This window comes from Canis lupus, chromosome 2 (genome assembly GCF_011100685.1).
Source record: "Canis lupus familiaris isolate Mischka breed German Shepherd chromosome 2, alternate assembly UU_Cfam_GSD_1.0, whole genome shotgun sequence".
Classification (NCBI taxonomy): Eukaryota; Metazoa; Chordata; class Mammalia; order Carnivora; family Canidae; genus Canis; species Canis lupus.
In genome coordinates, this window is record NC_049223.1 from 4,953,666 (window position 1) to 4,968,260 (window position 14,595).

At 38.6% G+C, this 14,595-nt stretch overlaps 1 protein-coding gene and 1 long non-coding RNA gene across 3 annotated transcripts in view; one reads left to right on the plus strand and one right to left on the minus strand.

Moving 5' to 3' along the window:
- Nucleotides 1-8,965: 8,965 nt before the first annotated feature.
- Nucleotides 8,966-14,595, minus strand: part of APBB1IP (amyloid beta precursor protein binding family B member 1 interacting protein) — a 99,478-nt gene continuing 93,848 nt past the window's right edge. For both annotated transcript variants that reach the window (XM_038529749.1, XM_038529748.1), the window contains exons 13-14: nucleotides 11,966-12,069; nucleotides 8,966-9,475 (exon numbers count right to left, since the gene is read on the minus strand). In XM_038529749.1, the coding sequence (XP_038385677.1) occupies nucleotides 8,966-9,475; nucleotides 11,966-12,069 (614 nt within the window). The remainder of the gene's footprint in view (nucleotides 9,476-11,965; nucleotides 12,070-14,595) is intronic.
- Nucleotides 9,336-14,595, plus strand: part of LOC111091234 — a 31,643-nt gene continuing 26,383 nt past the window's right edge. Inside the window, exon 1 of the long non-coding RNA XR_005355165.1 lies at nucleotides 9,336-9,515. This is a non-coding gene — a long non-coding RNA (uncharacterized LOC111091234). The remainder of the gene's footprint in view (nucleotides 9,516-14,595) is intronic.

The window sequence follows — 14,595 nt, forward strand, 5'->3', positions numbered from 1 at the left end:
GGCTATTCTTTTGTAGTTATTTGTCTTATTTCACTTTGTGGTCAGAGACTATGATATACATTATACCAGTTTGGGGGAATTTGATTTTTTTCTATGTGTCCTAATGCATAGAAAAATATAATTGTTTTGTGCATATTTGATAAGAATGTGTATTCTCTAAGTTAATATAAATACTATGTATTTTATTGGAGGAAATTCTTTCAGTTGTGCCACACATTACTAATTATTTTTGCTCTACTTTAATTATTGGACTTTTGAGAGAGATGTGTTACATGTCTAAGAGTTAGGAACTCCAAGGAGGTTCAGTCTCAGGAGCCATTACTACACTTTCGTGAATTCTATCTTTAGGAGTTATACCAGGTTCTCAAAGTGAAGATATGAGAAAAATCCCCTCATGTTTCCAGCATGGAAAGAGGGAAAGTAGCCATTCTGAAATATGCCAGAGAGGAATCCCTGGGTGGCTCAGCAGTTGAGCATCTGCCTTCAGCTCAGGGCATGACTCCAAGGTCCTCAGATTGAGTTTCACATTGGACTCCCTGCATGAAGCCTACTTCTCCTTCTGTTGTATCTCTGCCTCTTTCTCTCTCTCTATCTCTCATGAATGAATGAATGAGTGAATGAATGAATGAATGAATAAATAAAATCTTAAAAAAAAAGAAAGGAAGAAATATGCCAGAGAATTCTATTCTTCTTAACAAGACCTGCCCTTGGGAAAAAAATATTTTATCAGAGCCTAACCTAGTGAGATTTTATCACAGCCTAACTGACCAGGGGAAAGGGAAATGCCCAACTCCAGCCTTCTCTAGCCTTTCATGTGGGGGAAAGGAAATACTCAACTCTAACCCTCTATAACCATCTTGTCCCACCTAAGGAGGAAAAAAACTGAGAAGCATTTGTGAAGTGCATTGCCCAGTGTCATAGACTAACATCATGAAGAATGCCTTTGATGGTGTCATTAGTAGACCAGACACAGCTAAAGAAAGTATCTCTCAGCTTGAGGATATATTAATGTAAACTTCTAAAATTGAAGAGCATAGAGAAGAAAGACTGAAAAGAAAAAAATATCCAAGAACTATGGGACAACTACAGAAGGTATATTATACAAATACTAGAAAGAAAGAAGTAATGACTGAGAATTTTCCCAAATTAATATCAGACACCAAACCACAGATCCATGGAGCTCAGAGAATACCAAGTAGGATAAACACCCCCAAAACACCACCAGTACCTAAGTATATCATATTCAAACTCTAGAAAATCAAAGATAAAGAAAAAATCCCAGAAGTTTCCAGAAGAATATAACATCTTGTAAATAGAGGAAAAAAAGATAAGAATTACATTTGACTTCTCAGAAACCATGTAAGCAAGAAGAGAATAGAGTGAAATATTTAAAGTGTTGAGAGAAAACCACCACCAATCTAGAATTCTGTATCCTGCAAAAGTATCCTTCAAAAGTGAAGGACACATAAAGACTTTCTTAGACCAAAAAAAAAAAAAAAAAGGAAGAAAAAGAAAAGAAATTTGTTGCTAACAAACCTGCTCCACAAGAAATGCTGCAAGAAATTCTTCAGAGAAAAGGAAAATGATATTCGTCAGAAACTCAAATCTACATAAAGAAAGAAAGAGCATTAGAGAAGGAATAATTGAAAGTTTTATGTTTCTTATTCTTACTGTAATAGAAAACAGTTTGTTAAAAGCAACACTAGCAACAGTGTATCAGATGATTATGCCTTATGTGTAAGTGAAATCAATAACAGTAATGATATATAAGAAACAGGAAGGAGGAATAAAAAATATTTTGTTATAAGGTAGTTGCACTTCCCATAAAGCATTGCAGTTACTTGAAAGTGGATTTAGATTACTTGTAAATATATACTGCAAACTCCAGAGCAACCACTAACAATGTTAAAAAAAAGAAAGGAATATAATTGATGTGCTAAAAAAGGAGAGAAAACTGACTCCTATAAATGCTCAGTTAAAACCACAAAAGGCAGAAAAGGAGTGGAAGGCATAAAGAGAAACAAAGAACAAGGACAACTAGTAGAAAACAGTAACAAATATGGTAGAGAGTAATCCAACTATACGAATAATCGTTTTAAACATCAGTGTTCTAAATGCACCAATTAAAAGACAGAGATTATCAAAGTGGGTCAAAAAGCAAGACCCAATTGTATTCTGGCTACAAGAAGTCCACCTTAAATACAGGGACACATACAGATTAAAATTAAAAGGATGGAAAAAAGATATACTAAGTTAACACAAACAAAAGAAAGCTGGAATAGCTATATTAATTTCAGAGCAGACATCCAAGTGAGGAAAACTATCAGAGATACATAAAGGCATTACAGATTGATAAAAGGGTTTATTCTTCAGGAAGACATAACAGTCTTTAATGTGTATGTGCCTAACAAGGGAGTGTCAAAACACATGAGGCAAAAACTAATAGAACTGCAAGGGAAAATAGATGAATCCATTATTATAGCTGGAGACTTCAACACCCTTATATCAGAAATGGACAGATCCAGCATGCAGAAAATTAGTAAGGACACAGTTGAACTCATCAGCACCATCAATCAACTGGATATAATTAACATTTATTGGTTATTTTATCTTGTAACAGCAGAATACACAATCTTCTCAAGCTTACATGGAACATTCACCAAGACAGACCATATTTTGAGCCATAAAACACACCTGAACAAATTTAAAAGAATATAAATCACACAGTATCTGCTCTCAGATCGTGATGGAATTAAATTATAAATCAATAACAGAAAGATACTTAGAAAATCTCCCAAAACTTGGAGAGTAAACAACACATTTTAAAGTAACATATGGGTCCAAGAAGGAATCTCAAGAGGAATGAAATAGTATTTTATGAAAATGAAAATACAACTTACCAAAATATGTGGGATGAAGGGCTTAAAGAGAAATTTATAGCACTGAATGCACAGAGTAGAAAAGAAGAATGATCTAAAATCAATAACCTAATCTTCCTCCTTGGGAAATTAAAAAATAAAGTATAAATTAAATCCAAAATAAGCAGAAGGAACAAAATGAAAATTAATACAGAAATCAATGAAATTCAAAACAGGAAATCAATAGAAAGTATCAACAATGCCAAAATCATATGATCACATCAATAGATGAAGTAAAAAGCATTTGACAAAATTCAACAGCCATTCATGATAAACATTCTGAACAAACCTGGAATAGAGGGGAATTTTCTCAACTCGCTAAAGAACATGTACAAAAAAACTACAGCTAACATTTTACTTAATGGTAAAATTAAGCACTAAATGGTAAAATTTCCCAGTAAGGTCAGGAACAAGGCAAGGATATTCCCCTCTCATCGCTGCTTTACAGCATCATACTGGAAATCCTAGCTAATTTAATAAGAAAAGTTACTAGAAGGTATATAGATTTGGGAAGAAGAGAGTAAACTGCCTTTGTTTACAGACAACATGATTGTGTAGAAAATTCAAAAACAGTTGACAAAAGAAATTGAACTAATTAGCAATTATAGTAAGGTTACAGAATTCAAGGTTATATGCAAAAGTCAATTGCAATTGCATTCTTATATATCTGCAATGAACAACTAAAATCTGAAATTAAAAATACCATTTTTATTAGTACCTCAAAAAATGAAATGCCTAGGTACAACACGGAAAGTATACAAAATTAAGAGATATGAAGGATAACTAGAAGGCCTGACATACATTTCGCTGGAGCTCCAAAACTGGATAAAAAGAAACAAATTTGAAAATAAAATATATGAGAATTTTCCAGAATACTGAAATCCACATATTTGTAAAATTAGGAGCCTCAATAGATTCCCAAGCATTCAACTAAAAAGAAATCTACACTTGGATCCCAACAAAGAAAAGTCTTAAAATCATCCGGGGGTGGGGGGAACAAAAAGATGGCCAAATGAAATGATTTGACAGCCAACTTCTCAACAGCATCAGCGGAAGCTAGGAGATAGGAACCTTCTTTAAGAACTCACTGTTCCTTAGTATTTACTAAAATTTATTTACAGGCAACCCAGAATTTTGTATACAGTGAAACCATCTTTCAAGAATGTATAATATAAACATTCTAAGAAAAAAAAACCCCTGAGACAGAACTCAAAACACTGGGCAACAATATTGTGCATGTGTGTGTGTGTGTGTGTGTGTGTGACTGAAACTAAAGTATTCTCAAGTCTTGTATTGTTCTAGTTAAAGTTGTTTTACTTTAGACTTTATTAAGCATGATGTTGTCACTTATAAGTAGCAATTGAAAGAATAGAAACAGTATGTATAACGTTCCAATAAGATTAAAAATGGAGTAAGAGAAAAATCCTTAATTCCATGAAGACAGATAGAAAAAGGCCCCAGAAAAATCCAGAAAATAGAAAGTATAAAATAAAATATTAAAAGCAGCAGCAAATATAAAATCATCACAGTAAGAGTTTAAAAAATAAATTTGCCAGTTAAAAGACAGTGGTGGCTGGACTAGATATAAATCCAACAAAATCCACTTACATGCCATCTACAGGTGGCAAACCTAGAACATCATGATGTAAAAAGTTTGACAGTAAATGAATAGATTTTTAAGTCTGAAAAATAGAGTTTTCATAATTGAAAAGAGATGGAACAGCTGTATGAATATGAGATAACAAGCAACAAAGCATACACGGAGGTATATCATTCAATTCACTAGGATAATATACAAATAAACTTTGTCTATATTTACTGAGGTGTCAGAACATGTTAAGGCAGAAATTTACCAGAACAAATAGAAGTTATTAACAACTCCACCTTTCTCGAACGGTATTTTAACACATTCTTCTGAGTAATCAGTAGGTCAAACAGACTAGATAGTAGGCTATGGAAGACCTGAGCCACATGGTTAGCCAGTGAGTTGTTCTAAGCACATGTACAGTACGCTGTACCTAAACACACATGGGTCGTTTATAAAAACTGATAACGTATCAAGCCGTAAAAAAACAAAAATCTCTAACTTCAAAGGCTCAGTTATCATTGAGTCTGATAATTTCAGTATCATACCAGCCATTGTTTTTATGCTAAATAAAATACGTAAAACACAGGAGCTTAACTGTTCACTTCCCCTCTGAGACCTGCTGGAAGCAGGAGATACTGTCTCCCGGCGTGGTAAATCTTGTCTGTTGTAAGCTTGATCACACCCTGTGTTTTGTTTTGTTCTATTTTGCTTTACAGTTATGCTACTACCTGGGTCTTTGTCCTGTTGGCAACATTATGCATGGAATTCTATAGTTATCATAAGTTGTCATATAGCATTACTGTCTTGATCCCATAGTTTTTTTCCCCCACTGGCTCCACCCCAATGTTGGAACTTCTGTCATGCCCAAATTTGTGGCTCAGCTGTTCAAAAAAGGGGAACAAATTTCAGGGCATTTTCAAGGCTGACCCAAGCAGACTCATGTATAAGTAATTGTTGGTGAAGACCTTTCTGCAAGACACCAGAGATTCTGTTCCACTTGAGTGAAAATCACACAGAGCTCCTGAGCTGGTGGTGCCTGGGCCTACTGAAGGTCTGCAAACTTCTGCCCCAAGATGAGGCAAAACAGCCCTGATTTCTAAGATTCCTGACTTGACCTTAACACTGGATTCTTTCTTGGATACTCATACAACAGAGATCAAAGGGCCCACCACACAGGCAAACAAGCAATGGAGAGACACAGTGCATTCAACCCTTTGGTTCACTAAAACTATTCACATTTTGGCTACAAAATCAGTTAATTCTCTTTAGGAGCTTTCCTAAAATACATATTATCATATGTAAAAATTCACATTTTAATATTTGAATTTTTATAGTTTTTCCCCTGTAAAGGAAAGGTATGGTGTGGATGGGAGTCAGGAGACGGGCTGTGACCCAGCTCTATGGGATCTAGGGCAAGTGCATTGTCAGGCCTGGTTTCTCTCTGTTAAATTAGGAATACCTTTGGGGTGACACTTTCTGGGTCTTCTGTGAAGCCCATAACAATCACAGTTCTCCCCTTCCCTTCTTGAGTGCCCTGGCTCCAACTCTGAGCCTTCTTGATCCACAGCGAGGGGTACCACGTCCCTCTGTGTTAGGTTCCAGGTACACACCTGATTTGGCCAAGGAATGACCCTTTATTCACTCAGGGCAATGAGGTTCTCTTTTAGAGAATTCTCCCAGTTGGGGCTAGCAGGTAGACCGCCAATCCGTCCTAGCCTCTAGATATATGCTGTAAAAATTGGGAAGCTGGAGTGTATGAGACTGTCTTTTAACATAGGAACTGAAAGGTGGAGTGACAACACAGAGAATAACACTATTTGCAAAGAGTGACAATGAGGCAAGCGTAGAGACAGGAGCAGAGATAAGGAGAGGGGAAAACTATGAATTTCCAGGCCCTGCCCAATAGCCCAGGTACAACTGTAGCCTCGGGTACTGGCATTCTGCTCTGAACTGTGTAATCCATACTATTTTTGGCTTAAGATTGCTCCAAGGGTTTTGTCATGTAAGGTCAGAATCCTAATTCATGTAGTGGGTTGTTTCCAGGGTCCCTTCATCTTCCCGATTCTGTGGCTGTGGGATGGGGAATGCTTTTGCTTCCTGCTCTAGACATGCCTGGGAAATTGCCATCAAAGGTTTTTATACTCAGCAAAGGGTTATTATTATTTTTATTGTAGAGGCACTAAATTCTAAATTATTCATGAATAGACATTTAATGTAAAGCATTCACCTTCTATCCTATTTTAGGAACAAGATTAGGAAAAATGTAGAGCATTTCGTCAGTTTTAATTACTAAATACTTTGGATTTAAAAATCGGAATTTGCTTTTTTGTTTTAAATGTTAATTTAGGGCTTACTTCCCCACAAAATATTAGAACATAAGATTAATCATCTTCCTTAAGTATAAATTAGCATATTAGTTATTATTTATTTTCTACCCACTTTAAGATTTTGAAATGTGGAGAAAAGGAAACCTTGCACGCTGTTGATAGGAAGGTACAGTGGTGTAGCCACTATGGAAAATGGTATAAAGGTTCCTCAAACAAAAACAGAAACACCAGGGATCCCTGGGTGGCTCAGCGGTTTAGCGCCTGCCTTCAGTACAGGGTGTGATCCTGCAGTCCTGGGATCGAGTCCCACATTGGGCTCTAGCCTAAATAGAGCCTGCTTCTGTCTCTGCCTGTGTCTCTGCCTCTCTCTCTCTCTCTCTCTGTCTCTCATGAATAAATGAATAAAATCTTAAAAACAAAACAAAACAAAAACAGAAACACCATGTGATCCAGTTTTCAAATGGCTATTTATCCAAAGAAAACACTAATTCTAAAAGATATGTGCACCCCTATGTTTATTGCAGCATTATTTACAATAGCCAAGATATGGAAGTAACTTAAGTGGCCGTAGATAGATGAATCGATAAAGATGATGTGCTATATATACCCATTGGAATATTATTCAGCCATAAAAAAGAATGAGAGCTTGCCATTTGCAGCAACATGGATAGACCTAGAGGATATTATACTAAGTGAAAAAAGTCAGAGAAATACAAATACCATATTTTCACTCATATGTGCAATCTAAAAAAAAAAAAACCCACAAATAAGCAAATAAAAAGCAGGGACAGAGAACAAACTGATAGTTGCCAGAGGTGAGGGGGTGTGGGGGGCTGGGCACAATGGGTGACGGGGCGTGGGAGACACAGGCCTCCAGCTATGGGATGAATAAGTCACAAGATTAAAAGGCACAGCATAAGGAATATAGTCAATGATATTGTAATAGCTTGTGGTGAGCACAACATCACATACAGAGTTGTTGCAATGTTGCACACCTGCAACTAACATAATGTTGTGTATTATACTTCAGTGTATTTTACTTCAATAAAAAAAGATTTTGAGGTGTTCCACAATTTTTTTAAGAACCAATTTTATTTATTTGAGAGAGAGAGAGCTTACATGAACAGGGGCAAAGGGAGAGGCAGAAGCAGACTCCCCTACTAAGCAAGGGCCAATGCAGGGATCCCAGGACCCTGGGTTGTGACCCCAACAGAAGGCATACACTCAACTAACTGAGCCACCCAGCTGCCCGTATGTGTTTCACAATTAAAAAGAAAAATAAAACTAAGAAAATCTAAAAGGACTCCCTTTTAGAAGCCAATGAGAAAGAGAAGAGAGAGGGTAACAGGAACTCAAGATAAATTGGCTATTAAAATTGAACATCAAATTTATCTGAGAGAAAACATTCCAGGTTAAAGAATATAAATGATTGCCTGTTCTTATCTCTAAATTTTAATTTATAGGATACTTATAGCAGTGTAATAACAGAGAATCCCCAAACTCTACATATCTATTTTTTTCATTACTATGGTATTTGACCATCAGAAAACCAAAACCAAAATCCAGTATGTCCAGGACTGCCATGAGTCTCAAAGAAACTGAATTCACTCTGCCTCTCCTGTTTCTTCCCTTTTTCTCTTTTGATTTTTCAGAAAATTCTGACAGTCACGGAGGTGGAAATGGAAAATATATCGAAGATTAACAACACCTTTAGAAGGCCGACTTTGAAAGGTATTAAAAGGTCAAGTATGTTATAACTGTGTTAATATCGCACTAGATTTATAAATACTGATATTTTTAGAAATACCATCTTTAAGAAAAAATTAACTTTTATTAATTTGATGCATCTGAACATAATAAAATAAATGAACATAAAACACTTCAGTAAACTCGGAAGGGAAGATAGATTTATGGAAATGGAAACACATAGGAAAGATAATGTACATTTAGGCAGATGCTCTAATGTCTGTGTTAGGTGAATGGTTATGAATGAGACATTTTACATCCTTTCTAGTCTGAATGTGTCAATATTTTATGGAAAATGAACAAGGTGTCATGAAGGTAAAGTAGCAAAAATGCACTTGAGGTTAGAAACGATTATGCCCATCGCACAGAGAGCTTTATCTGTCCCCTTAGGACATGTTGCCTCTTTTCTTTTGCAAAGCCTTCATGAGATCTGACATGAAATCCTGCTCTCCGCTGCCTCCCCCGACGGCCGGCCCCGGGCTCTCTTTCCTCTTTGGGGGAGCGGGAGGTCTTTTAAGGGCAACGCGGGGTGGCCTTGCGGCCTCGGGGGCCGGTGGGGGCGGGGGCGGGGGCGGTAACGCCGAGCCCACATCCCCTGCGAACGACGGCGGTGGGGGAGGCACGAAGTCCGGGGGCGCATCGTGAAAATCAGGGGGAGGCGGAGGGAGCTCGTCCTCGTCCAGGGGCGGCGGGGGCGGCGGCGGCGGCAGAGAGTCCTCGGGAGGGGCAGGGGCAGGGAAGCCCCCTCCCAGGCCCCTGGCCCTGGCGGCTGTGGCCGGACTGCTGCAGACATCCGAGGACCGTCGCACGGGAGGGGGTGGCGGCAGGCTGGACTTAGGGAGCTGATGGACCTCGGGCGCTCCGGGGCCCTGGTTACCCAGGGCTGGCTTCTTGTCCTTCAACAGAGCAACCACAGCGTGACATTTCCATTGAAAGGTGAGGTCTGCCTCCTGAGGGGTGGGGGAGCCTCCATTCCACGGGCCTGGGACTACAGCTCATGAGGCTGTTCATGAGCTAGCTCCTCTTGGCTCTGCATTAGTGACTTCAAATGGCCCTTCACATTATTACCCATAATAACATTATTTAATGCTAATCATGTCTTCTTCAGTGAATGGAAGATTTAGTACTATTCCACGAGGTGTTTATTACATTTAGATTATAGAAGTATCTCCTCCCAACCACCTTATAGAGGACTTACCCATGCCTCTTTAGTGATACAGAGTTTAGCTAGTTATGGGCTTACTTCAGTCTTTACCTACCCTAAGCTCAGGCTAAGGAACTCAAAATGGCAGCAAAATGGCTCTCCGGGAATTCCCACTCATGGCCTGGCTCCCAACACAAGCCTCCCAGGTCCGAGGCATATGCAGCCATGACATTTTTCTTGGTCTGAGTTGAGCCGGTTGTAAAGCTCAGTTGTCAGAAGCAGGAGTCTGTAAAATTGTTTTGCTTCTGTATCATACCTCCAGTGGTAGAGAGGTGATTAAGAAGCTTCCCCAAACCTTCCCCAAATCTCCTGGCTCAGATGTCCTCCTTTGATTAGCACAAGGAAGATGGAAGGGAGAAATAAAAGAGTTCTCTCTAGGCTACCGGTGACCTTTGTTCAAATCTGGACATAAAGAACTCTCCTAGCAAAGAACTGTTCTAACTGTTCTGCGTCTCTTGCATCAGTGATTGCCGGCATGCTGAGAACAAAGATATCTTGTCTCAGGACTGTGGACTACCAGGGAGAAGCCAATTATATGCTTCACTCCCACGGCATACATAACAGCTTCAAGGAAGGTGGTGGGTGGATCTGGAATCCACACACTTGGTCCATAGTCCAAAGGTCCATTTACTTTTTCTTAACTGTGGGGAAGTCATCTGGCTAACTAGGGATAAAAGGAGCATGCATCATAGGCTTTGTTATTATCTGTGCCTCAAAGTTCTGATATCAAAGGAGCTAAATGTGTGGCTGGGTTCTGTAGAGTAAAATCATGTTGCACATACTACTGGTGGAAACCAGAGCAGGAGACTTGGCCAAACTCTCAGAGGACTGTGCTCGTAGAGGCAGTCATTCTGCCAACAGTGGAACAGATAATAATAGTAAATTACATCATACAACTTCCCCAGGAATTTCAGGCAGCTTAGCTGAATCCCTCTGTTTTAATAATTATCACAATTTACAATTTATCAGGCTTTCATTTTTTGCTTAACAACCTCTTACCAGATGATTCAATTTAGAAGTTTTTTTTTCCTAACAAAGTGCCTATTTTATTTAGTTTATTTGCTTAGCATGATAAGCTAATTGATTAGTGATATACTTAAAAAAATTTCTGAACAGGCAGCTTGAAAACTGATGTTCACAACAAGGAAGCAATTTCTATTCTGGGATCTTTTTCTTGCTTTCAGCATTTCTGAGTGTTTCTCTTCAGCTGACATTGGTTCTAAGCTGAACCATAGAAATAATAAGAGCTGAAGGTACAGTGCATGATGTCAGACTTGAGAAGCTCATAAGAATATTAGAGAAACACAATTTTAATGGTTTATAACGGTTTTCAAAAGCTATAACAAGTTCAATAAATACAAGATTTAACTGCTCCCACCACTGGTTGATGGACAAAATGAAAGGGAGGAATGAAGTGAAAAATTATGGAAAGTACAGTTATTCAAGATTGTTTGAATCATATGCGGAAAACAGTCAACAGAATAGTCAGTTGAGATGTTACCAATTAGACTAGTAACTAGATCACAACTTTCAGCTGCAACTTTCAGGTTAAATGAATCTTCATTAATCTACTCTACTGAAAAAAAATTATTTATAGAGAATGTTCTATTGATTTGGCTATTATTTTAAAATGTGTTTTCTTCTCTATCACCCTGAGGATGTATGTAGAACATTAATAGAAAAATCTAAAATGCACATTTTTTCTAAAAGAACCCTATTAGTAGTCTTATAATCTGGTTTTGGGGCTTAGCATTTAATATAGGGCTTCTGACTAACTGGTTGCTCTAATTTATTCAGAAAAACATAAGTAAAAATCCCAAGGGCTTAAAACTCAGGAGCCACTCTCAGAGTGCTAAAACCTTGCCTAAACCAAGAAAATCCCTTCAGTCAAAATCAATGTAGCTAAATTAAAAATATTTACCAAGCCTCAGTATTAAAAAAAAATTCTTATATTTTCCTGGAGCAATGTGATAATAGCTGGTTTTAACTTTCCATTCTAGCCTGTATAACTTTAAGATTATAAAAAAGGGCAATGATCTAAATGAAATTATAGTGACTTCTCAGTTGTTGGAACTAGATTTTCTCCCTTTAGAAGAGCAGTTATTGGACCCTTGCTAATGGTTTAGAATATGGGCTTACCAGAGACAGGTTGAAAATGAGGTCAGTTCCCCTCTAGCCTTACCTTAGTTGTTTCTACATGCCTCTGGGCTTCTTCAAGAACAGCGCTTACAGAATGGGCAGCCTGGGGGATCTGACCATTGGCCTGAGGGGTGCTTGTTTTCAGTCCTGAGGAGGGGGAAGAAAGACAAGAAGAGTGGGCAAGGGATATTCAACATTCTTGCAAATTCATCTAAAAATATCAAGTACTTTATATAGGTACACAGGCCTTAACAGAAAACCTGAGGTTCTATGGCAATACTGCGTGAGATTCAGCAAAGGTTTGGGAAAGTGAATCCTTTATATAGATTACAACATCTGGATTAATTTAGAGAATAGTATGTTCTTTTTTTTTTTTTTAACAATTTTATTTATTTATCTGAGAGAGAGAGAGCATCAGGAGAGGGGAGGAGCAGAGGCAGAGGGAGAAGCAGGATCCCCACTGAGTAGAGAGCCCCGATATGGGGCTCGATTCCAGGACTCCGGGATCAGGACCTGAGCCAAAGGCAGATGCTGAACCGGCCGAGCTACCCAAGTGCCCCATTTGTTCTGTTTTCAAAAGTCTTTGTTTTTGGGGTTTGTTCTGTTTTTGTTTAGAGAGGAGAGGAGGAGGGACAGAGAGAGAATCTTAAGCAGGCTCCAGACGTAGCATAGTGCCTACACAGGGCTCAATCTCAACAACCCTGAGGTCATGACCTGAGCTGAAATAAAAAATCAGACACTTGACTGACTGAGCCACCCAGGCACACCTCAAAAGCCTTTTGATAACTGGAGAATAAACTCTGAAAAACTGTTTTAAAAACTCCTGTTGTTGAAGATTTTTCTGAAATGTGTGTTTCTAGTTTCATACTGTGCTGTGTACAGGAATAACTTTTGAACATTATTCTCATCAGCAAGTACTATGGGCACAAAAATAGCAAACATAGAGGACGAAGCAAAATATGGAGACCCCTGAGGTACCCTGGAATAGACCTTCTGCCAGGAGTTCTGAATAAACACTTATTTTCCTACCTTTTAATTTACCCTTGTCACAGAAGTGAGATTAACTGAGGTCTCAGTTTTGAGGGAATCTGATAGATTTCCTCAGATATATGTGGATCTCTCTGGCTTCTTAGAGAACATCCTGGGGAAGGATGGCCACCTTGCCACACATGAAAGCCCTCTCTCCAGCGACTAAACTGCCACCCAGCCCACTATGACAACAGGTCTTCTCACTGAGCGAACTCAGAGATTGCTTTAGCTCTGCTCAGTGCCAGCTCTTCTGTCAAGTATTTATGAAATGACCATTTGCTTGCTTCTTCAGATATTTTTCCAATAGTTTGAGAAACCCATTCATCTACATAACAACTCAAAGAAGGCTATCAGGGACTTGAGACTAGGAAGAACAGAGTGTTTGATGGGGAACAGGATATTTACAGGGCCTCAAAGTATCTCTCTACACATTATTAAGTACCCAATGAAAAATCTGTATAGGAGAGAAATTGGACAACACACTGACCAAGTGGTCAAAATGAATGTTTCTAATGAGCCGCAAACAGATATCGTAAGCCTCTGATCGTGATACCCTGAGAAGGACACACAGCCCTCATGCAGGATTCCTGCAAAAAATACACTACTATCTCAAATGAATCACATGGAGACATCAGACACATCCAAATTGAGGGATGTTCTATAAATTAAATGGCCTTTATTCTTAAAGAACTGTTAACATCCTGACAGGGAAAGGCTAGAAGAATGTTCCAGATGAAAGAGAACTAAGGGGACATGATAAATAAATGCCATACACTATCCTGGGCAGAGCCTGTGCCAGGAAAACACGCTGCTGTCAAAGACACTGCTGAGACAGCTGGAAAAACTGGAATACGGATTGTGATTTACATAATATTAAATTTCCTACATTTGATAACTGTACTCTGGTTAGTAAGAAAATAGCCATGATTTTAGGAACCACAAAGACTGCAAGGGAAGGGAGTATGAGGTATCCAATCTACTCTCAAATGGTTTGGAAAATAACATGACTGTGGATAACATATAGAGAAGCGAGAGGAGATAGAAATGATAATGCATATATGACAAATGCTCAATACGGGTGGTCTGCGGAAAGGGTTCTTTGTAGTCTTGCAACTTTTCTGTGTGTTTGATTTCAGAACAAAAAAAGGTATCTGTGTCCATTTATGCAGGTGAAATCTTAGAACAGGCTATAACCACTTTCTCTACTGCCAGTTTTTTATTATAAAATCCATGTTCCTCATTCAGCAAGGACAGCCACCTCATTGTTCTGAGCGGACCTTCACTTGCCCTCTTCAGCACGCCCGTGCAGGGCTGTTGGAGCATACATGATGTGTCACATAAATGTGCATTTCTCTAGCTCTAAGGCTTATTAAACGTCTCTAATTAGCCACAGCTTTGTTCTGGAGGTCAGGAAGTAACAAGTCTAAACATCTCAAAGCCTTACGATGTTTACACTTAAGGCTTTCATAAGGCCTTGTGCATGGTACCAGCCGCTCCTGGGAGATTTAAACCTCTTAGATTCCGAAGTGCTCCATCTCCTTGTCTCCTCTGGTCTATTTTCTTTCTTCTCTTCCCCTTCTTATACATATTCAAGTCCTTTCTTTATATATAAACACCTTCGTACAAAGCAAGCAGAAACTGAAG